The 22,661-nt window shown below is 40.4% G+C and overlaps 1 protein-coding gene across 1 annotated transcript; it reads left to right on the top strand.

The window, feature by feature from the left end:
• The first annotated feature begins 513 nt into the window (after positions 1-513).
• LOC115366662 (eukaryotic translation initiation factor 4E-1A-like) lies at positions 514-7,950 on the top strand. The gene is made up of 7 exons (XM_030062219.1): positions 514-596; positions 1,751-1,854; positions 2,003-2,098; positions 2,988-3,051; positions 5,240-5,353; positions 5,503-5,642; positions 6,430-7,950. Exons 1-7 carry the CDS (start codon positions 579-581, stop codon positions 6,542-6,544), a joined length of 651 nt encoding a protein of 216 aa, XP_029918079.1. The 5' UTR covers positions 514-578; the 3' UTR covers positions 6,545-7,950.
• The last annotated feature ends 14,711 nt before the right edge of the window (positions 7,951-22,661 follow it).

A 22,661-nucleotide genomic window follows, 5' to 3' on the forward strand; every position in this document is an offset into this window, starting at 1 on the left:
TTTTTTATTATTATTATTATTCTTGTCTTGAAGCACATATATTTTTATACTGCCAGTTTTATTCTCCTCTACGCCTGACATTTTTATTGTTCATCTAATTGACTTACAAAGACCTTTTGTAAGTTCAAAGAGTGCAAAATGATGATCATCATCATTATAATTATACTGCAGGGAATACATCTAATGCTCAGCTTCTCCATAGGGATCATAAAAATTTCATCCAATCTATTCTAATTGCAGACAGAACAATGGCATAATGTACTGCCACCTCATATTGTTGATCAGCTCAGTTAGGACATTTTAAGCACCTTAGTTAGTAGTATACAGTACTATAATTAAATATTTGGGATGTCATACATACAGTGCATACCAGAACAATAAGGCACCGGTGGTTGACTCTGTGGCCCACACCCTGCCCTGTAACCAGCCCTGTGATAGAGCAATAATAAAATAGTTATGCTGTTAGAATTAGGCTTGGCACGGCTCGACTCGACTCGACTGCGCATGCGTGCTGGCGTGAACCAGATGGTCCAATCAGCTATTTAACACACGCCAAAACCGAATCAGAGTCCCAGAAGATGGCGACCGCTCTAGTGGTGAGTCAAACTATGAAACACTGTCATATCATTAACATTTGGGACTTTTACTCTGCTGGTTATGCTTTAATTAAACAAGAGCTCACTAGCGACTGAGTTTAAGATGACAAACGAAACGGGACGTCAGTCAGCCTCGAAGTCAAAACGCGATGCCGCGGTGTTGGAAAAATCAGCGATACAACCAGAAACTGCTAGCTCTGTTAACTGTGTTGTGAATTGGAGGCAAACACACAGCTAGCACTTGGTTAAACACAAAAAAATTAAGTATTTTTTTTTTCTCCGCTGCGATAACTTCCTGTTATCCCTGATGGGTAGGAGAGCAGAGAAGTCGCTAGCCATTAGCATTTTAAATGAACTTGCACTTGCGCCTCGCCGTTTCTCACACGATGTGGCATTTGTTTTTGTGAAAATACAACTTGCTGCTTGCTATCCACGGTAAGATGCTCATGATGAACCAGTGGAAGACAGCTGTTTGGCTTGTCATGCCCCATGAAAACCTCTTTTTACCCGAGTGGTACCCTGAGATGAACTCGGTGATGCTTGAGGAAAAGAGAGAGAGACTGAGAGGGAGAAGGCATGCAAGCGTCAGCCGCCTGTCATCTGTCTTCATCTGTTATTTAGATGTGTAGCTTTAGTGTCTCCCACCTAATTAGCTTCTTTCTTGGCAGCACGCCAGGATTTTTCTGACGTTTCAACCCTCCCAAGTCTGTGCTTCCCATTTATCGCATCGTTTACCCAGCTTACACATCCCCTGCATCACACTCGTGTTTTTAAAAAAAAATCTTAGTAAATGCACAATATCGGATTATTTTCCTAGCCCTGCTTTAACCTTGAAAAAATGACAAGCCATCCACACCTGGAAGACAGCACAGGAAAAGTAGCTAAATTCATTTGGAAAAACGGTGCATTTTGGCTGCCATAGCCTTCATTGCAACTGCTGGCACCGCACACTGTGGAGTAATGAATAGCCTGTCTTTGCTCATTCTATTGTGTTGAAGATTTCAAAGGTCAAAACACACCGGCTTCAACAAAGTAAAAGTTTTTCTCCTGCTCTCTTACAAAACTACAGCATCTGTCAGTTTGACACCTCCCTGTTTATAGCCATGTTTTCTTTTGTTTTTGTTTTTGTTTTGTTTTTTTCTTCTGTGTCTTAGGTGTCAACTTCAATTACTTCAAATTCTGACAAGGAAAAATGCGAAACAGCCAGTCAGAAGGTTGTGAGTCCAGAAGCGTACATCAAACATCCATTACAAAACAGGTAAGATCAGATTCGTGTCCTCTCCTCTGTTGTTTGTTTATCCCGCAGAACTTGAATCAGAGCTGTGGTTTATGCACTTCAGCAGCGTTGCAGATGAAGGCGAGCATGCCGCCATAGCCTAATATGTTTGACTTCTTTTGAATTGCAGGTGGGCTCTGTGGTTTTTCAAGAATGACAAAAGCAAAACATGGCAAGCCAACCTCCGGCTCATCTCCAAATTCGACACAGTGGAGGACTTTTGGGCGTAAGTTATTGTTTAATAAATGACTGCGTTAATGACTAGAACGAGTTTTACCATGTGGGGAGGAGTGTTTTTACTTTTGCCTCCTGCAGTATATTTTTTATCATGGTTTTAAATTAATGCAATAAATTTAGTTGATGGTGATGAAATGCTTACTGGTTCCTCTGATATTTTAGAAACATGGCGTTTTAAAAATGAGCACTTCATCACACTATTTCGTGCCTGCTGTTGCCTGCTTATACTATATCTTTGCACTACATGGGATACCCTAATGTCCTTTTTACTATCTGCACAAGCAGGTGCTGTAAATCTAGATAAGCCATTTGTCTCTGCCCTATCATCAACAACACAAATTCCTATATAGTTGTTTCAAAACTTGGAGGTGCATCTTATTGTAAACAAGTGCCTCAGGTGAACAGTCAAGTTTCCCAGAGTTGTATATTCTCCCCTGGGGATGACAACAGATACAGCAGGCTGGAGAACTTGTCTAGACACTCCTGAAGCATTTTATTTTGTTGCTGATGCACCAAGCTCCACAGGTGGGGGAGGGGGATTTAAAACCGTTTTTCTGTAGGTGATGGTGAATTGTTTGGGGCTCATGTATCCATTGGAGAGTAATTTAATGTGGTGCAGAGCAGACAGAACCCTCAGCTTTAAAGTTGTTGTTTTTTTTTTTCCTCCCAAGTTACAGACAAATTGAGTCGTTTTTCGTGTTTTTTGAAGGAGAACACAGGAGACAAATAGAAGAGCGGAAGAAGTGCTATAATTTTGTGAATGGGCTTGTTCAACCACTGTCTGACACGGTTATAAGCTTTTATGTGCTGTGATTTTTTTTTTTTTTTTTCTTTTTCTTTTTCTTTTTTTTTTAACTGCATTAACTGTCTTCTCCCAGTTTATATAATCACATTCAGCTATCGAGTAATTTGATGTCTGGCTGCGACTACTCACTGTTTAAGGTAAGGGAGCTTTGCCTGCGGTCTTTCTTTGATATTATTTCATGATTTGTCCACATCAAACCTAATACTGTGAAATATCCAAGCTGTAGTGGATGTTAACTTTAATGTGGAAGAAGGGTCCTTTTGGTATTTTCCTCATGGGGTTGGTAGCTATTTGTTAAGATGGCTTAACTGAAAATGAATGTATTCATGCTGCCAGGGCTGTGTGCGGTGGTGCTATATATTGAGTGACAGTAGAAAAGCATCAGTTGTTCCATGTTTTGCTCTATTGTTTATTTCATTGTGCCACAAATCACTTTGTTCCTGTAATTTATTACGGCAGTTTATATTCTGTAATGTGAATGCTGCTTAACTTTCTTCTGTACTGCACACATGCACATGGGCAACATTAACTAACTGCACAGTATGCTTAATAACACAGCTTAAGATAGATTTAGTGACACCCTGCAGTCTGTAGAATTTCGGGATCAGCTGGCAACATCACAACAGATATGCAAACCTCCTCGGTTCCAGTTGTATTGTCTTCATCAACCGGCACAAAAAACGAAGGAGCACACAGGAGTCTGGCGGACCTAAGTGGTCTTGTATCACTCTACATGCAGGCACAGTTTTGAAGAGGTGCAGTGAGCCATGGCAGCAGCCTTTGCAGGAGCCGCACACACCTGGTAGCTATACGTTTTGACAGAAAAGTAAATGGCCCAGATAATTGACTGAAGAAGTGCTGCTCCATATGGCACATTCACGGCACTATTGTTGCCTGGGGAAAAAAAGAAAATTGTGCCAGCATTGGGAAACGTGTAGATCGCCAATGGACTCCGTTCCTCATTCCACTTCTGAATTACATAGTCATATTTTATATTTTGTTTACTGTTTAATTGAAAATTAAAAAGTAAACAAGATGTTTAATTGAACGGTTCCAAGTAAAAAGAGCAAAATACTAAAATATGATTAAGATTTATTTGTCGTCTAAAATTCAAAATGTAAGAAATAGGCCTTGTCATGTGTTCATTTTATATAAACTGTTTATTCGTGTAATTACAGAAAATGTCCCATGTCGTGATATTTTATAAGTATATGAAATTACCAACATCTGGTTATGAGGTTAAGGTCATATCACACAGCCCTACATGGTACCGCAGGCTGGTTCGGATAGCAAATGATAGGTTACTTGTTGCTGCCTTAATAGTCTTCTGGTACCAGTTATTGCGCATCTTTGATTTCTGGGAGAGTCACTCAAATTCAGCTTATTTCTGCAGATCTCATAATAATGAATACAGTACACTGTGCTCCACAAAAACAACAATAAAAATACAATACAGAAACATTAAATCATTTCCTTTTAACATGAAACACTCAGTTGCCCAGATCTGATCTTTTCATGGGATTCCATGTTAACAGCCCCAAAGCCCACAGCTCAGTGTTGAATGAAGAGTTAGCTTTTCTTTTCTACTTTAAATCAGACTGAGCTGGGCTTGTGAAGATTTTATTCTACGTAGATTTTTTTTTTTTCCAAACTATGACTATGAGCTCTACCAGAGAGTAGACACGTATTACTGCTATCAGACAAACCAAGCGTTGTTCGTTTTTTTGTTTTGTTTTTTATTTTCCGTACAGCACTTGGCCTCTGAAATGACAGTTTGGTCTGTTCTGATAAGTCACATAAGAGGAACTGTGTAAACCAAATGTCAAAGTTCTGAGGATAGCCTTGTTCTACCTGGCTGGGGTTAAAATGTGTGAATGCCTTTTGGGCTCAAAGGCACCAGTATCTCTGCTGTGGTCAGAACCTGCTCAAACCCGGCTGGACGACTCGATTTGAACTTGGTCAAAGCTGGCCTCGAGAGACGTAAAACAGTTTATCGCAGTACACATTTGTGAAAGTGGTATTAAATGTGAAGTGTCAGCTTTGTTTTTCATTGAACTTTGCATCCAGCAGAGAAACTAAACTCTACTCATAGTGTGCAAGATGTACTTGTTTTTTCAAATCCTGCTCTGCTTTTACTACCTGACTGATCCAGCTGTGACACAAACCATGTCAAGGCTACTGCCAGCCAGGCTCTCACTGTTTGCTGTATATCTCATTGCACTGGGTGGCTAAAATGAATAGATATATATTCACTCCATCTGCAGGAGTAGGACGAAATTGAGGAAACATGTTTTTCCATGATCTTGTACTTCTTTTTGGACACAGGATGGGATCGAGCCGATGTGGGAGGACGAGCGGAATCGGCGAGGTGGCCGCTGGCTGATCACTCTGTCCAAACAGCAGCGCAAGTGTGACCTGGACCGCTTCTGGTTGGAGACGGTTAGTTCACTGCCATCAGTTGCATAATGCTGTTGCTGGATGAAAGTGAGGGTTGTTTACTATTGATTTTAGACAATTACTAGATGGCATTACCACCACTGGCTTTTTTTTGTTTGTTTATTTTTTTATGTCCTTTTTATGTCTTTTAGCTCCTGTGTCTTGTCGGTGAAGCCTTTGATGACCACAGTGATGACGTGTGTGGAGCTGTCATTAATGTCCGCGCCAAAGGAGATAAAATTGCAATATGGACCACAGATTATGAAAACAGAGAGGCCATCACACACATAGGGTGAGCTGAAGATGCCATTAATTGCCAGCAGAAAATTAAAAAAAGAAACTGAAGATTAACAGACTGTCAGTTGCCAAGGAAAGTCTGCTGACTCCATAATACCCATAATGCCCACTCAGCAAAATTCAGAAACCATATTGAGACTCCCAACAAATTAACAAAACTACTTTCACATAATGAGAGCAATAACAAATTTCCAGTTAAATGCTTTAATTTTCAGATGTCTACCGAGGCTTACTGTACTTCCAGAATCATACTTTAAGTAATTTGACTTTAGTTCATTATCCTTGTTGTGCCAAATAAAATCCATTAAAAGAGCTTCAGTTGGACTTGTAAATGTGTATTATCATCCATAATCTGAAGGGAGCACATTGTCACCTTTTTATAATGTTAGTGTACAAGCAGTTAGGACAGTTCTAGCAAATACTTCTTTATTGGTTTACACTGGCAGTTTTTTTTTTTTTTTTTTTTTTTTTTTTTTTTACATGCGCTCAGTAACCCGGTTGCTGACCATGCACTGGTTAAAGTCTTACTTGTACACTGTTTCCAGGCACCTTGATTCCTTGCAATTCAGTTTCCCTGTTGCCCTGAATAAATGAGAAAATCCCTATCAAGGTCCACCAGCTTTGGGAGAGGACAAACAATAATTCAGTGACACTTAAGCAGCACAGTATGCAGGCCCTCCACTGGTCAGTTTCATGCGCCATGTGTGGTCTGAAGAGTTGTCAATCTTGCCAAACAGCTGCAAACATAATACATATTTGTGCCATTTATGTCTTTTTTATAGGCGTGTGTATAAAGAGAGATTAGGCGTTCCACCTCGGGTGATAATCGGTTACCAGTCACATGCAGACACGGCCACAAAGAGCGGCTCCACCACAAAGAATAAGTTTGTTGCCTGAGGATCACCGCCAGGATCGACAACCAGCCCACCAACAAACTAACATCTGCAGTTGAAGTGGGGGGAAAAAAATGACCACCTTTTTTTTTTGTTGTTGTTGTTGTTTGTTTAGCAACGAGGTACCTCTTTGCCAAAGCATTTGCTGCTCATTAGATAATAAACGTTTAAGTTGGAGCACTAACAGAACTTGTTTTCTTAAGTTGTGATGGGCTGAAGATTGAGTGAAGCATGTTCTGAAGCGTAGTTTCATTTTCAACAGCAGCTTCACATCCCTGGACATTTTTTTGTACTCATCCAGCCCAAGGGCCATTATTGCTCCTTAATTATTATTTTTGGTTGTTGTTAAAGTCGTAAAAGTTTTTTTCAGATCACATGTACCTAAGGGTTTACATCATATTCCTACTTCGGTGTTGATGGTGGCACGCTGTGAGAATATTGTTTACAGTTGTTTATTGTTAGTTTACAGTTTACAGCATTTTGTTGTTTACAGTGTAAACTTTTCAATTGTACATTGCCATTGATTTATCAAGGCTCCCCCCCAAAAAAACAACTGTATAAATCTGTCAAAGTGCCCCCACCCCTATCTGAAAAAGTAGTCGCCCTGTGTTTTCTCACAGGTTACCACAGACAGTCTTTCGCTGTATATAGTTTTGTTTAATGTTTAGGTTGTCCTTTGTTTTTTTTTTTTGTTTTTTTTTTTTCTCCATGTTGCCAATATGAGGTTTGTTAACTACATTTTTACAGAACTGGCCTGTGTCTTGTAGTTACGCAAAGTGTGTAATATGTAAACACTTTGGTTCTAAAATGAAATGTCTACCGCTTTTGAAAGGTGGCATACATTCAGAGATGCACATGGTGCTTTTTAAAGAGTGCATCCTCAAGAGATTTGCAGTTTACTTTCTTTCCACTCAGCAATGAGCCACACAATGAGCAAGTGTTTTTTTTTTTTTTTTTTTTTTTTTTTTTTTTTTTTTTTTCCCCAAATCATGAAAATGTATGGAGCTTCATTAAAATGTAGCACAATGAGTGGATGTAACAAAAGAAAAAAAAAAAAAAACATTTTGTAACGGGAATAATGTCTGAAAGGGCGGGGTGGATATTTTGCTAATGAGCTGTATAATGTTGGGTATTTTTTGTTTTGTCTTTGCCTAAATATTTACATTCCCTTTGTGAGCCACTTCTGCCAAGAATTAGCCATATAACTGCAGTTTATTTTTCACACAGAGTTAATTCATGTGTTGTGAACTTCTTGACCGAGATTGTCATTTTTTTTGTCAAGTTTGTGACATGACAGAGTTTGCTATTGTTTGGGGTGACAGAATGTGCCTTGACTGTAACCCCCTGCCCCATATCTGAACAGTAAGAGAACAAAAGAGAGATGTAAATAAACATGTACAGTGGAGCTCAGCACATGCTGCGTTTTTCATAATTATGCACTTATTGTATTGTTGAATCTGAATGGAGCACTCATTTGTTTAAGTGTTTGAACCAATTTCCATGGAGGTGCTTGAAAAGTCTTATTGTGCGTCTCATGGGCCTCGACTTTTTCCCTCATTTGCATTACATTACGATATAAAGCAAACAAACAGTGATGCAGAGTAAGATAATTATTGGTGCATTGATAAAACACATTTTTAGGGAGCAACCTTTTTTCAGCTTCAAGATTTTTTTTTTATTTTATTTTTTTGAGCAGTGGAGTGGCTTTCAGTGTGTTTTGAAACCATTATACAGTAACTTGAATTTTGACCTTTTCAAGTGTAGTTTTCTGAGAGCACCATGCACTCACTCTGATGTCTCTAGTCGATGTGTTTCACAGGAGGGACGAGGGCTGCAGGATGTTGAAATTAGCTTGCTGAGCAGTTAATTTCAACATCCTGCAGCACATTTTCTCTATAGTTAGCTCTCTGAGAGCTGCTTGAGCACCTTCTTTTTCCACTGGCTGATCATGGGAGATTTGGTTGGTTCACAGCACTGCCACCTTTCACCCCTTCCATCCCTTTTAGGTAAGGGTGCCTGTATTTGACACCAATAATACATCATGTTTCCACCCCAAGTGGGATAGGAAATTAAAAATTTAAGAGATCCACAAAAATGTCATGTGAGAATGTAATATACATGATGCAAAATTTTAAAAATGGACTGAAATGTGCTGAAATGCTGCTCCTGGCACTATCCTCCATCATTTCTGCAGTTGAAAAAATAACATAGCCTAGATATTTGATGAGCTGGAAACCCTGTCTAGTGTGTTTTTTTGGTTGTTTTTTTCCTGGTGTTGTTAAACTGCCTGTCTGACACTTATTGCAGATAGTATTGTTGTGCTGTAGATCCTTCTGGACAGAGGTCTTTTCAGGTGTCCTTCAGGTGCTGGTCAGTGAGTGTGTGTGTGTGTGTGTGTGTGTGTGTGTGGGAAGGAGCAGGGATTGTTAATTGCCATTTATTTTTACAGCCCAATGCATCAATGCTCAAGACCAGGGGCCTCATTTTGAGGATGCTGCATCAAAAGATATGTAAATTTAAATACCTATTAAGCCTAATGACTGCTCAAAACTTGCAAGTTTACAAGTGTGCCTACCTGTCAAAAAGTGGATGTCATTTAACTTTTTTTTGTGGCTGAATGCCAACAAAACTGGGATGCAAGTTGTTAACCTTAAAACAGTCACTTTGGATTTTGGGAATTGCCTAATTAACATCACTTTCGATCCAGCTCTCTCATTTGACACCCAGGCTCATGATACTGCAATTAACAGTGTTTACACCTTGACAACATTGTGAAAATTCATACTACTGATGATAAAAACCCTCTAGACTCTCTCTTTTTTTTTTTTTTTTTTTAAGATAACTCCTGATGACTGTAAGCTCCTGTTTTCCGGCCTATCAAACTACAGTATTAAAAACCTTCAACTTGTACAAAATACTGCCAAAATATTAATCAGAACTGGACAATCTGACCACATAACCCCCATTCTAATATCCCTCTGTTGATTCCCGAGTTAATGTTACACTGTCATGTCCATGTTTTCCTAACCATTTCCATATCGCTGGGGGCGACTCCCTCTTGTAATTCAAGAAGCTCAGATCACTATAAGTTTATTTATAGGCCAGTAAATGGGCCTTACATGCCCACATGTTTACAACAAATAAAAACAGGACGACACCCCTTGACTTAATCCCCATAGCAGGCAAAAAAAAAAAACCTCCCTCGAAAAAAACAGGTGTAACGGGGAAAGAAATGGAGGAACTTATTCCCACTGTTACTCACACAACCCGAGCACGTTCTAGCTTGGGGCCAACATGGTCTCTCTTCCTGCCTTAGCTAGTATTAACACAGAAACCTGCCACAAGGAACCAAGCATCTCAGCTGCTGCATGTTCAAACTAATTCTCTATATGCTGTCTGTACGTGTGTATATGTGGCTGAATATGTCTGTGCTGATTGTGTGGGTTGTATTTAACTCGGCTGTGTGTGTGTGTGCGTGTGCCTGTGAGTGTGTCTTTCCTCTGTCTCAGACATCAGTGTTGGGTTTCCTGGCGGTACTCGGCAGGGGTTGCAGGTGCTGCCCTAGTGTTTAATGGTCATTAGCGCCGGCCAAAATCTCATTTCTGATGCAACGTCTCTACCTGGCAGTGAACGTTGGTGTTGCATTAGCATCTGCGGTCATTGTTGATGGCCCGAGTCCCATCTCTGATGCTGTTTTCCTACCTGGCCACAGCTCGTTTCTGAAACATTTGCAGTAACTGTGGCCTGATTTCCTGTTTATCTTTGCCCCATTTGCTTCTCGGCACCAGCGCACTCTAAAGGTTCATTTAGGCTCCCTTTACGTATGAATGTAAATATGTCCATTTCAAACAATGTAACCATCACTTCCCACATCCATCCATGCATCCTTTATGTTGGCATGGATGTTAACAATAAATCCTCTAAAGAGCAGCTCAGTGTCAAAAGTCTCTGACAGCAACAAACATGCCGACAGCGGAGGAGGTCCTAATAATGTATCAGACAAGAAAAAGGCAAAAGTGGAAGTAGCATTGTAGGCGGCGGTGGCCTTCGGGGTCATTAAACACATCACACCATTAGGACGGAGACTTCTTTTATTTAATATGTTCAATTTATAAAATTTCATCTTGTGTCTCACTCACAGACTGGTCTCGCTCGCTTGAACTTTTTCCGGTGGTACTGTTCTGTCCGTATCTGTAAGCTTTCTGAAAATGTGCACAAATATGGACAAAGTGAACACAGAGTACAGAAGGAGAAGGCTCCGTCCGTATCCATATTTAACGTTGAGCACAAATGAGCCTTTAGCTGTTCCTGTAGAGGATCCTTCTTTGACTCGGCCCGCACAAGATTTCATCTTTTTTTATCCAAGGATGTTTTGCTGGGAGGTATCCCTTACATGCACTGAGGGTGTGAGCTTACTGAGTAGACTAAGCTCTCCAGGATGGGTAGGCTTGCTATGCCCTGCTAAAATCGGCTTTGGTTCCTTGTGTCTCTTCTTGATAATTAGCTGCGATAACACGGCTTCATAGGTGGGTCTGATGTGCTACTCCTCCCTCCATCCCTCTGTGGACAATCATCCCAACAGTTGTGCGCTTGCCGCTTCAACAGCGATGGCTATCTGGTTCTGTTCTTGATTGACTGTTAATCAGTCAGATCTAGGTAGGGGCTCAATCCTTGTGAAGTCCTTTGAGGCACGCTTGCGATGAAGGGCGGTATAAATAAATGAACCTGAACTTGATAACATCTAATTTCATTAACACAGGGGTCTCGAGTCATGTGCCGCAGAGGGCTGAGAGTTTGCAGGTTTTTCATGCCAGCCGAAGCTAGTGCACTTTAGTCGGGATGAAATTCTGCAGACTCTCTCAATCTTGTCTGTCACAGAATTTCAGACCCCTACATTAACAAGACTCTGTGACTTTCAACCCATTAAGAGATACACCTTATTAAATTTTGACCAATTATTACATTATTCAGCACAGCTTTCATTACCACTTGCGACAAGCCTGCTTCTCTTGACTTCTACCTGAAGGAATCCTGGCATTTGAAATTCATTAAAAAGACTAAGATAGTGCCAGATTGTGTTAACCTAATGGCAGTGACTCTCTAGTATTGATTTATGTAAAACATATTAACTTTTCCAGTCCTTGTTAACTAATATATAGCACCGTTTAGTTAGAGGGGGGAGGGATTGACACGGGAGGTGTGTGGCTTTGGTGCTCCTTGTGTCTTGACAGATGGAAGCACTAATCCAAGCAGACACCTGTAATTGATAGTGGCAGGCAACAAAAACACATTTCAGCTCTCAGCTTACAGAAGATAAAAGTAGCTGTGGGAAATGGCGTACAGATGTCATACAGCTGTTTAAAGGCACAATGTTCATGCTTATTTTAATTTATCCTTACAGTGTAGGCATTTAGTTGACATTCTTGTAAGTAAAATGGCTTACTGTGAGTAAATAGGCTAAGGGTTCAGTGTCTAAAGCAGAGGACAGGATAGTTGTTGATGGACGCACTATCAGGCATTTCAAGGTGAACCTGTGAGTGTGTGTGTGACGGAGAGCAGCAAACTGCAGGTACATGAAGCTGTAAGCAATGAAATCAAGTCAAAAGTCACTAGAACTGGGCAGCAGTGAATGATTGCTCCATCCAGAAAAAAGCTCAACTCACTCACGTTATATATTTTGCTTGTTTTGTCTTTGTGGTACCCGACTGTCCACCTTGGTAAACTTTCTGTAAGTTCAAGTTGATTTAGAGCGCCAAATCACTATTTACAGTCTCTAAGGGCTTTACAGGCCCACAGATTTTCAACAACCGAAACAGGACGGCACATCCTGACTTGAACTCTCACAGCAGGCAGGGAAAAAAACTCCCCAAAAAACCCACAACTGAAAAAGAAAAAAGAAGAAATCCTAAGGATCACAGAGGTGGGCAGGCCCTTCCCAGCCAGTCAGAAGTGCAATAGGTGCTGACCAAAAGGCGAATTATCAAATTAAACTAGCCAGTTAGACCAACAAACAAATAAAATAAAAATTACAAAATGCAGAGTCAAATAACTGTATGCAGGGGATTAATGTCCCATCACAGAGATTCAGGGTGTTGCATCTATCTATCCATCTGTCTATCAATCTTTTTCATTTATGCCATAAATAATTTTCACAAACTCATGTATAACAAGAGCAAATTTCATAGATGTATGGGACACTTGAATTGAATGCATTGCCAGTACATTGGTGTCTTTCTCTATATGCACTATATGTTTTGGACTGTATTTATTAATGTTTTGTCTTTGTATTGTAATGAATAAAAAAGAGGAAGAAAAATGTGATAGTGGCAGTGTTTGAGTGGTCTTCCTGATTCAGTTTTTTTTTTTCTTTTTTTTTTTTTTTTCTAAATCTTCCACAGGGAGGCAGTATAGCTACACACTTGACAGCAGCCTCTGTCTTCCAATGCTCCACTGACAACTGCTTTGGGAGAGGAAATTGGGATTCCATTGAGCGTGTCTCTGTTGCACGCACTCAGAAAAGAAGATATCTGTAAATAGCAGTTGGGTGTCTTATTTTTTTTTTCCCACCTCAAAATCCACATTACCATCCCCCACCTCCACCCCGACGCCTCAGGCAACTGTCAACCTCCCGCTCACCAGCCCCGGTGTGGCACAGAGAAGGGGACAGAGAGAGTCAAGCCGTGCACCCTCCACTTGACTGATGTTTCTGCACCACCTCCTATTCAGAAGTGCAGGAGTTATAAACCCTGTGACACGACGACACTCTGGAGGAGGTTGCAGCATAAGAGCCTCCAGATCATTCCTCATGTCCGCAGGAGCACTGATCCCCTCTGTGTTTCATGGAAGGCATGCCACCAAACTGTTTCTCGTGTACAGTACCTCACTTAGGGCTGTCTCTTTACTCTGGGCTCTAGGCTCTCTAGGCTCAACAGGAGGTTGCTATCTATGGTGCGCTGACAGCTTCCTACAGTCAATAATGGTCTTGTCCTCTTTCTGTCTGAAGCGAAGGGAGCAATCGACTCATTTGCCAACCACCCTATTTTGGTGGACACACACACACTCACATGCCCAAGCTCTGGCCCAGTATCTACTAAACTAAACTTTGACAATGCAGCTGTTGTCCCAGTTCAGGTTTTGCCCTCACATGCAGCACCAATCTGATGTTTTCTACTCAGTGTGGATGGCAAAGAGCTGCACGTGCTTCTCTTTTTTTCAAATCTGATCTAGACCACATGGATATGTGCTACAAAATCAGATCCCACGGTACACAACCTACATGCAATTTATATTTCAACGTTTAAATTGGAATTTCTATTACCATGACAATGAGCACATTTACATGCACAACGGTATTTTGATTACTTGGAGCCACCAGCTCAAGGCAATATTTTGATTACAATGTTTACATGATTTGAAATAACACAATTTTTGCTAATAACCTGGTTTACATGGATTAATTTAATACAGCAATGGGGCCACTGCTCGCCACTCCACTGCATGGCATGTTATTGTTTGGTAAATACAGATACTGTGTCTGCTTACATTTGTCATAAAATTATATTAAAAAAAAAAAAAAAAATGTTTGCATGTTCAAATCAATAAAAAGGTGGTGTGTTACCTGGCTTATAGCTGTATTGTTGGTATTTGGTATCATGTCAATAATGTACTATTAGCGTGCAAATTAAGGCTTAGACTTTTGATTATTTTGGATTTATGGAATATAACAAATGTGTCTCTGTGTGAATGTTGGACGTTTTTGAATGCCTTTACATGCAAGAAAAAAATTGTAATTGTACATAATAGTTTGTGAACAAGTGGAGGAAATGTGCATTGATGTTAATCTCAGTGCAAATGAGAGATTCAGACAGCCTTTTTGCAGCTGCACTGTTCATATGAGACGGTGAAACAAGACCACACGTGAACTCAGTTACATTTGTGAGAAGGCCAAGGGTGTGAGTTCTCACCCTTCTTTGACATGCCAATCGATTAACCAGCAGAGATGGATGGATTAGCATCTTATTTGGCCATCTCATAATCAGGTTGTGGCTGTGTCTCAGGATATTTGTGCGCATTATTCTTGGAGCTCAAAAGACTTGAAACTTTAATATGCTTCCAAATATGCCCTTCATGTATGACAGCTGTCCTTGTTTTTGCACACCCAGCAACATCGCTGAAGCAGCATTTGGGGAGACATCTGAATTCAGTTGCACTCAATGGCACACTCCATAATTGAAAAATGTTTGCTGAAAGTAGAATTGTAGGTATAAAAATGGATATGTGTATTGATATTGTTACACACAGCTTTTAAACATTATGATGTCCCATCCCATTTCATCCCAATAGATAAATCATCAAAAAAATCAGATAGAAGACATTGGTAATTCAGCACGAAGGCCTTTGTTCGAACCAAGCCTGAAATTTGTGATGTGCTTTGTCTTTGCTGCTCCTTCTAGTGTTTGTCTCTTGTTTTAATCTGCATTTATGTGCTTCACTCCGTAAAGGACTTTGTGACAAACTTGTTTGTTAGAAGGGCTTTGCAAATAAATTTAACTTAACTTGACTGATTGAAAATGGAAAGGCTGTAGGGATAAACGCGACTGGCACTGAGATGTGTTGGTTGTGTTTGCACTAATAATTGCTTCAGATGGAGCCATGTTCAAGTATGCGGGAGGGCCCTTTACAACCCAAACAAGTCTCAACTTTTTGTGATGTATTGAACCAATGTGTCTATTGCACCAGGAACTCAATTCATTCAACACTTACTGGTCAATTTCACACACTTCATGGTTATCTCCAGAGGTTATTTTTTCATCCCTGATAGTTTTTGTCTGTCTGCTGGACATCTCAGAGACTTATAAATAGACCTCTATGGAGTTTGCTGAACAGATAGACCTTAGGCCAAGGAAAAATTGACCAGATTTTGATGTTGATCTGGAATTTTCACCATTGAACAACTATATATGTATATATATATATATATATATATATATATATATTCCATACCTGTGGTTTTGCATGTTTGGCGTAATATCTGTAAAATGTGTAAATATATATACATAATCTTTTCCAAAAGCAAGCAGCCACATTTCAGAAGCCCAATATCATTTTTCCTGTCTTTTATCCAGCCTTTGGTTTCCATTCATTCCACAAAGACAAACTTTCTTCACACCAGTAGTCCAGTATTAATAAAGTCATCCACATTAGTTTTCCTAAAAGCAGCAGCCCTGTTGTGTTCTGATGACTTGAAATTGGACCGAATGAAATTGTCCCTCCGCCAGGGAAAATAGCCCCCAGGGAAGTGTTTGCTTTACACAGGAAATTATCAGTTCAGTGATTTATGAAAGGTGACAAATTTGTTAGCCGCAGAAACAGAACACTGTAAGGTGAATGTTTCAACCAATAATTCCCATTTGAAAATGAAGGGATTTTTATTGCATGTTATGAAATCTTAAGTAACACCACATCATTTGCAGGTTTGTTGCAATGTAAAATATGAGCAAGTTGTAGTAAATGGACAAAACATTCAAAATCACTTGTACAATCCTTGAAGCTGGAGAATTGTTCTGCAGTGACTTTTTCATAGAGTAGGCAGGTGGACAAGGAAGGCTTGAGCCGGTCAAAAGCCTGGGAAGTCACTAGTTTAGACAGAAACAAATACCAGGGCAGGAAAACACACAAGCCAGGCACATCCCATAGTACAAAGTGTTGATCTTCTTGATCACATGCAAACCGGTCATGTTAGCTCATTATGATTTCATCTGTGTCGACTCCTCTGTCAGCAAGTGTTAAATGGTAAGCCGCGACATCTTTATAATAAGAAAAGGCACGAACTGGCGGCAGTGGCAGCAAGCTAACTGTATCTTAACTGTATACTTGCAAAATGACATCCCTCAATGGAGTAAACAACCACTGAAGGCTAATTCATTTAGCAGTTCACTGAGTTGTAGTATGAGGGTACAGTATGCTTGTCCTTGACTGGCTGCACTCAACTATGGTGAAGTAATCCACACAGAAACACTCGCATACAGCTGCTTCCTTTCTTGCACTGCTGTCACAGAGCGTAAACATCAACAATACACTCACATGCAGCTGCAATTTCGTTTTCCTTCCATGAATTGTATCGGATGTATTGATGTGTTGTGCGAGCTTGAAAAGAACGCGGTGCAACTTCATAAAAGCATGGGCATCAGCGAGATAATGTGCACTCTTTTCAAAATTCTCGATGATCTCATTTTGGCGAGATATGGATTACAATGCCAGGCTTAGTTTGTCGCTCGGCCATGCGGTTCATTACAAAGCTCATAGAGCCTCTATGAGCTTTGGATCAATACGGACTCATTAGCTTGTCATCTCTGTCTCCAAGATTTCAGGAAGTTGCTTTCCCATTACTTCACGTCTAATTTAAATCATAGACCAACAAATTGTCATTTGTGGTGGGAAAATTGTTTGATTTAGTGTTATATTATTTATATTACCATTAGTTATTCAAAGAGCTCCACTGAGTTAAGAATTAACTTCTCAAGCAACCTGGCCAAAAACCAAGCGTCATAACCAACATATGCTCCAGACAAGCAACAAGCAGCCGAGTAAAATTCAAAAATGACATGATAGGTAAGGGCACAGTCAAAAAACCCTTTATGAGCCCCAGAAAGGCAGCAATCCAAAAGCAGTCCATTAGGATCAAGAGCCAATCCTTTCAAAATCTTGGCTAAATAAACCACAGACAGCTCCTACATTGAGTCTGCTTCTAAACCCTTCATAATCATTTTTAAACATGGAAGAAGCATGAGTCATATATGCTTTTTTTTTGCAGTTTACCACAGGAACAAAGAAAATTTTAAATTTAGATTCACTCATTCCACTTACCCTGTTTGGGTGCACAACATCGACCTGTTTTTTCCCTCCCAGTTTTGTGTATGCATTGGCATATTTGTTTTTCTGTATTGTATTTTCACAGATTATGGTGATATGTGATAGCACTGATTTTTGTTTGCCTCCTGAAAGATCCGCTGGATATGAGAGGCCTCTTTGAAGTAGAACTGCCAGTAACAAACAAAATCTGATTAAAGAGTCTGGCATGAGAATATGTAAACAGGATGCAAAATAGCTACAAAACAGACATCTTCTGGGTTTTTATAATGGGGGATGTGTAAACCGTGTCCTTTAGCAAGTCAATGAACTACCTGCTACCTCCTCTGACCCTCTGGTGAAATAGGTACTTGCATGCGTGCGTAAGGAAAGTGAGTGAAGTGCAAAAAAGACTAATTGTGCCTCATCAGTTTAAGCACAAATTTAATGGTGAAAACAAGGGCAAGCAAAAAATAATCTCCTGGCAGTTACTTAGCTAAATGAGCTTTCTCTCCTGTCAGTTCAGCAATAATCACTAGTGTCACAGCTCCAGAATCCAGTCTATGTTAAATCTATTCCCCAAAGCCTTGGGTATCATCCATCTCTGAGCCACTCTCTCTGGGCAAGTTGAGTTTTCTGACCTAGTTTAAAAAAAAAAAAAAAAAAAAAAAAATCTGCAACACGTTTCCTTCAGGTAATACCGGGCCACAACGAGCTGCTGAAATATGCTTGTTATGCACAGTTTGATCTTGACTCCGAGGTCACGTCATGCGTAAATGTTGTTTCCCTGGCAACATATTCCATGTGAGGGATGCTGATGAACGGAGTGGAGTGTGTGGAGTGGAGATCGCTATCTGCGAAATGGTTCACCGACAACAAAAGCTTACAATGCACCTCACAGAGTTCTGCTAGTTGAGAAATTTAGGGCACTCAGTCGCCATGACTTATAGTGTAATTTAGGGACATACATATGTACCGGGGCAGCAGACATGCCTGGAGCCACTGCCAGTGAGGTTGTAAGTGGTCACTGGAGGCGCTCTTCCCAATTAATTTATTTACTACATAAAAAAAGGAATGGGTGCCAGGGGGCAAAGTGAGCACCCTAAGCTCTTGAGTGTTTGCCTTTCCACCATGAGAACAGTGAACAAAATGCAAATAAAGAGGAGGTATATTTTCATCCAGCGTGCAACTAACAATAGCAAAACAGTAAACATGAAAGATGTTGAAGCCGTTGTTATGTTCATGATTATTTACTACTGCGCCGCTGTGATATTTGGCTTTGGAGAGGAGACATGCAGAGGTTTAAAATGAGATTGTGGATGCAAGTTAAGCAAGACATGGAAAAAAGGAAATGGCTTTTATGCACAGTGCGGAGATCATCTTCGATATGGCACGCAGACACAAACAGAGATGAACAGTATGCTTTTCTGTCAAAAACTAGCCAAACAATCTCTTGATAGAAGGCTCTTTGGAATTTCGATTTGCAGTAACTCACCCCGTTTTTAAAAAATGGCTTAGATGACACATTTGTGATGCTTGTTTCATGCTTTTAACCACATAACAGTTGACAGTTCAAATATTCCATCCTCATGGACTGTTTTATATGACCCCAAAACTCAAGCGAAAAGCGGGACTATTTGATTTGGTGCAAAGGGTAAGGATTCCTGGTCCCTCAACAGAGTTTAATTGTTCTGGGTTTGACGCGTTGGCTGTTACAGGGATCAAACCTGTGACTTCTGGGGTACAAGATAACCTCACCATCACCAGGCAACCCCACTGCCATGCAGAAAGTCTCATAACCTGCATGCATAAGAACTTTGCTTAAGAAGATTGTGTTTGAGCTCGTATACATTTGGTCACACCACAGTGCTCTCCGCTTTAAAAAGTCAGACTGTATTATATATTGATAGGCCGTTACATTTAAGGCCACTCCATTTTTAGTGGCAGCTAATGGAGGGACAATATTATTTCATACATAAACAGGGCGAGTGATTCATACGCTCAGTGGTCCTGTTCTTCAGAATGGAGGTTAATGCAACAAAATCCTGCATGTTCGACATTTGTAACTATACAAAACTGCCTCTAATCCATCTCCCAGCGTTAAAGGAGGCGTGTGTGTTTTCTGTGTGTGTGTGTGTGTGTGTGTGTGTGTGTATCGATTTGTTAGCTCTCTAATCCGTGATTGTGACAATGGTCAGTGAGATTAGGGGCTAGAGCCACAGCGTCGGCTCTTTTAGGCGGGTAATGGGCAAAAAAGCGTGTTAATTGCCCCTGACTGTTGAAAGTAAATTAATTATTGATCGCTCTCTCGACTCCTCTTCTGTACTTACATACCCTTACAAATCCTTTTATCTCCGGCTCTGTGTAAGAACATTTCCTCTTTTCCCATCATTATGCAGGCTGGCGAGCATGAGGACCACTAGCCAGCATCTTTACACAAAGACATTCATTTTAATTCCTGCTAGTAATGGTGCAGCGTATGAAGAGGGGCTGTTGGAAAAATCTTGCCTGAACCGCAGGCTTGCTGCATTGACTTGTACACTGTGCACTACTCTCTCCTGCTGCCTCTCTAGCCACCACACTACCCCTGTTTGCCCCCTCCCCTCTTCTTTTCCCTCCTCCCTGATTTCCTAACAGCCTCTTTCTCTTGTTCCCATTCTTTCCTACCACCTCCCCCCTCCCATGCACACACATACATACACATATACATGCTGTGTCGCCCCCACACCCACAGCTGTAACAAATAAATAAGAGAGCGGATGAATAAAACCGGGGTTGAGGTCCAAAGGCTGTGTCGTAAATTGATGATGGTGAATATAAAAGCGGAGAAGCAGTACAGACAGGAAGAGCATCATTATTCTGCCTATTGATTTTCTCCCTCTGCCACTAACAGGAAAAAACACCTTGTATTTGAAATGAGCTGTAAACAAAGTGCCACATGATATAACCGCATTTTTTTTTCTCCCTACTCCCCCAGATGTCAAAACCCCTTGGATTATTAAAGCTTCAAATTGAAAAGGGGTTGGCTAGGTGTGTCTGTATCTGTCTGTGTGCACATGTGTTAATGTATGAGTGTGTGTGCGAGAGAGACAGAGAGGAAGAGGATGCCCCATATTGCATGCTGCTTTCTTGACACTACATTTGCTATGGTACCCTAAATGTTTGTCTCATATATTATCACGCATACACCTACTGGGAACTTTTTGTGGTAGAATGTAGACAGCCTTTATTTTTGAAGCGTAATTCATTACTGTCATGTTCCAGCATCACTCAGTAGTTTCGACACATTAAGTCTTTTTATCGTTAAAAATAGTGATTTTCAAATATCAGACAACTCATTGATGAAACAGTGCTGCATTTAAAAAATCACAGACAGGCAGTGTGCCCAGCAAAAATACTGTCTTACCAATGTCAGTGTCAAACCTTGCACTACTCTTCTTGTACTCCTACATTGTTAGATATTATCAATCTATAATGTTATTTTGTGAGGAAAGTTTTTTTTTTTTTTTTTTTTTCCCTTTTTCTGTATGTCTGTGTGTACTCACTCTACCCAAGTCTGCCTTGTCTCCTTCTTCTAGAGTTAGTGATTTCCTATATTTCCCAGAATGCCTTTTGACATTTCCCATAGAAGATGCATGCAGGTGAGGTGTTCGATTGTGGGTTAAGGTGGTAGTATAGAAGAAAATGAGGGAACTAAAAAATTGCGGGGTTATCTATGACACAGGTTGAGAAGAAGAAAATGAGAATGGAAATGGAATAATTGGACTATTAGCTTTGAAACCCACATTTGAGACCCAGCTTTTTTTTGTTATTACTGATGATTACTGATGATCGGCTGGTTGGAGATTTCTCTCCGGGAGTTTCCTTGCAATCCTCTGTCATAGACATATCCTTTTGCAACTTCAGCAAGTTGCCTCCAACTGGAAAGGAGCAGAGGACAGACAAGCCAGGATGTAAATTACAGAAATAAACAGCACGATAACAAATGGCCCAAATGCCACATGTAAAAAAAGGAACACATTGTGATCTATTGTGCTTTATTGGGGCGAAGTGAATGAAATGAAACTGTAGGGAAAGTTTGACCTGACTGGCTTGCGAGCCGGTGCACACTGCAGCAACTGAATGCAAAAACCACCTACTTTATCTGTGTGAGCAAGCCGTCTGGCAGCTTCATATGTGCACAGTAATATCAGTAGTCATGGCAAGAGCGAGAGTTATCCCATTGAATCAGATCGTGTTGCATCATATTCTAGTCTATTGTAGCTCCGATCAACAGAGAAACCGTTATCTCTGCTTATTCTACATTGATTTCTCCCATGTAAGCCTATTGAGCTTTTGTACAAAATGGTGAGTCTGGGTAAAGTTTCTTGCTTTTTGATGCCAAGGGTCTGACACCACAGCCTGACATTTAGTCTTGAAGTTTTCAATAGCTTCAATTGTAGACGTGCTGAAAATATCCAGATGTGAAGTCACTTTGTCTCCAAAGTACAGCACCAAACGGCAAAATGGACCGATAACTGCAATAGCTGTTTTTACCAGTGAGTTTTTCTCTCATAGTGTTGTACACTTGGCCACTGATGTTTGTCTTCTGCCATATAATCCACTCTATATTGTCTGTCTCGCACTGAAAGGGAAGTCCTTGCACAGATGTCCTTGCACAGAGCCATGTGCCTGTATGTTCTGATGTTACTATTAGTAGTCCGTGTTCCTGCACCAATGTCAGCCATGAAAATTTAATTTAGATTCACTGCACTTGGTGACTGAAGTGATTTTTATTCTGACGTCTTTATAATCTAAGGACCTTGAATCCTCCTGTTGCACTGCTATGATAATTGAGGGGGAGATTTAGACAGATTTTGAGTTTGTCTGTGTCCTCGGTGTTGGCAGTGAGGTATTCATCTCTCTGAGGCTGGGAGCTTTATGGGGACCACAGATCCAATCTCTTGCTTTTAGGCTTTTGGCCAGTTGAATAATATCACTTCACACTTTAAACAAGAGAGAATTTTGTTTTTTTGCTTAAGTCTATGCAATGAACCATTTACCCTGTACAGCTCAGAGAAAGTTGGAGGTAAGGAGTCTTCTCTTTGTGTAATGACCAAATCACTACTGCTTTACTATTTCCACATCAAGTGATATTTATTCATAAAATGCTTTTTGCACATCAAAAATTTCTAGATATCCTATCAAAAAGGAAAGGATAAACAATCTTTGTCAAGACACAGTGGCTACTGTATGCGTCAGTGGGTCAAGGGTGCACACATAAAAGCCATTAG

This window comes from Myripristis murdjan, chromosome 10 (genome assembly GCF_902150065.1).
Source record: "Myripristis murdjan chromosome 10, fMyrMur1.1, whole genome shotgun sequence".
NCBI classification, from domain to species: Eukaryota; Metazoa; Chordata; class Actinopteri; order Holocentriformes; family Holocentridae; genus Myripristis; species Myripristis murdjan.

Bases quoted from the DNA above. Each gene is read 5' to 3' on its own strand.
- LOC115366662 (XM_030062219.1), top strand. The intron at 2,099-2,987 runs GTAAGTTATTGT...GTCTTCTCCCAG, and splicing joins ACAGTGGAGGACTTTTGGGC to TTTATATAATCACATTCAGC. The intron at 5,643-6,429 runs GTGAGCTGAAGA...TCTTTTTTATAG, and splicing joins GAGGCCATCACACACATAGG to GCGTGTGTATAAAGAGAGAT.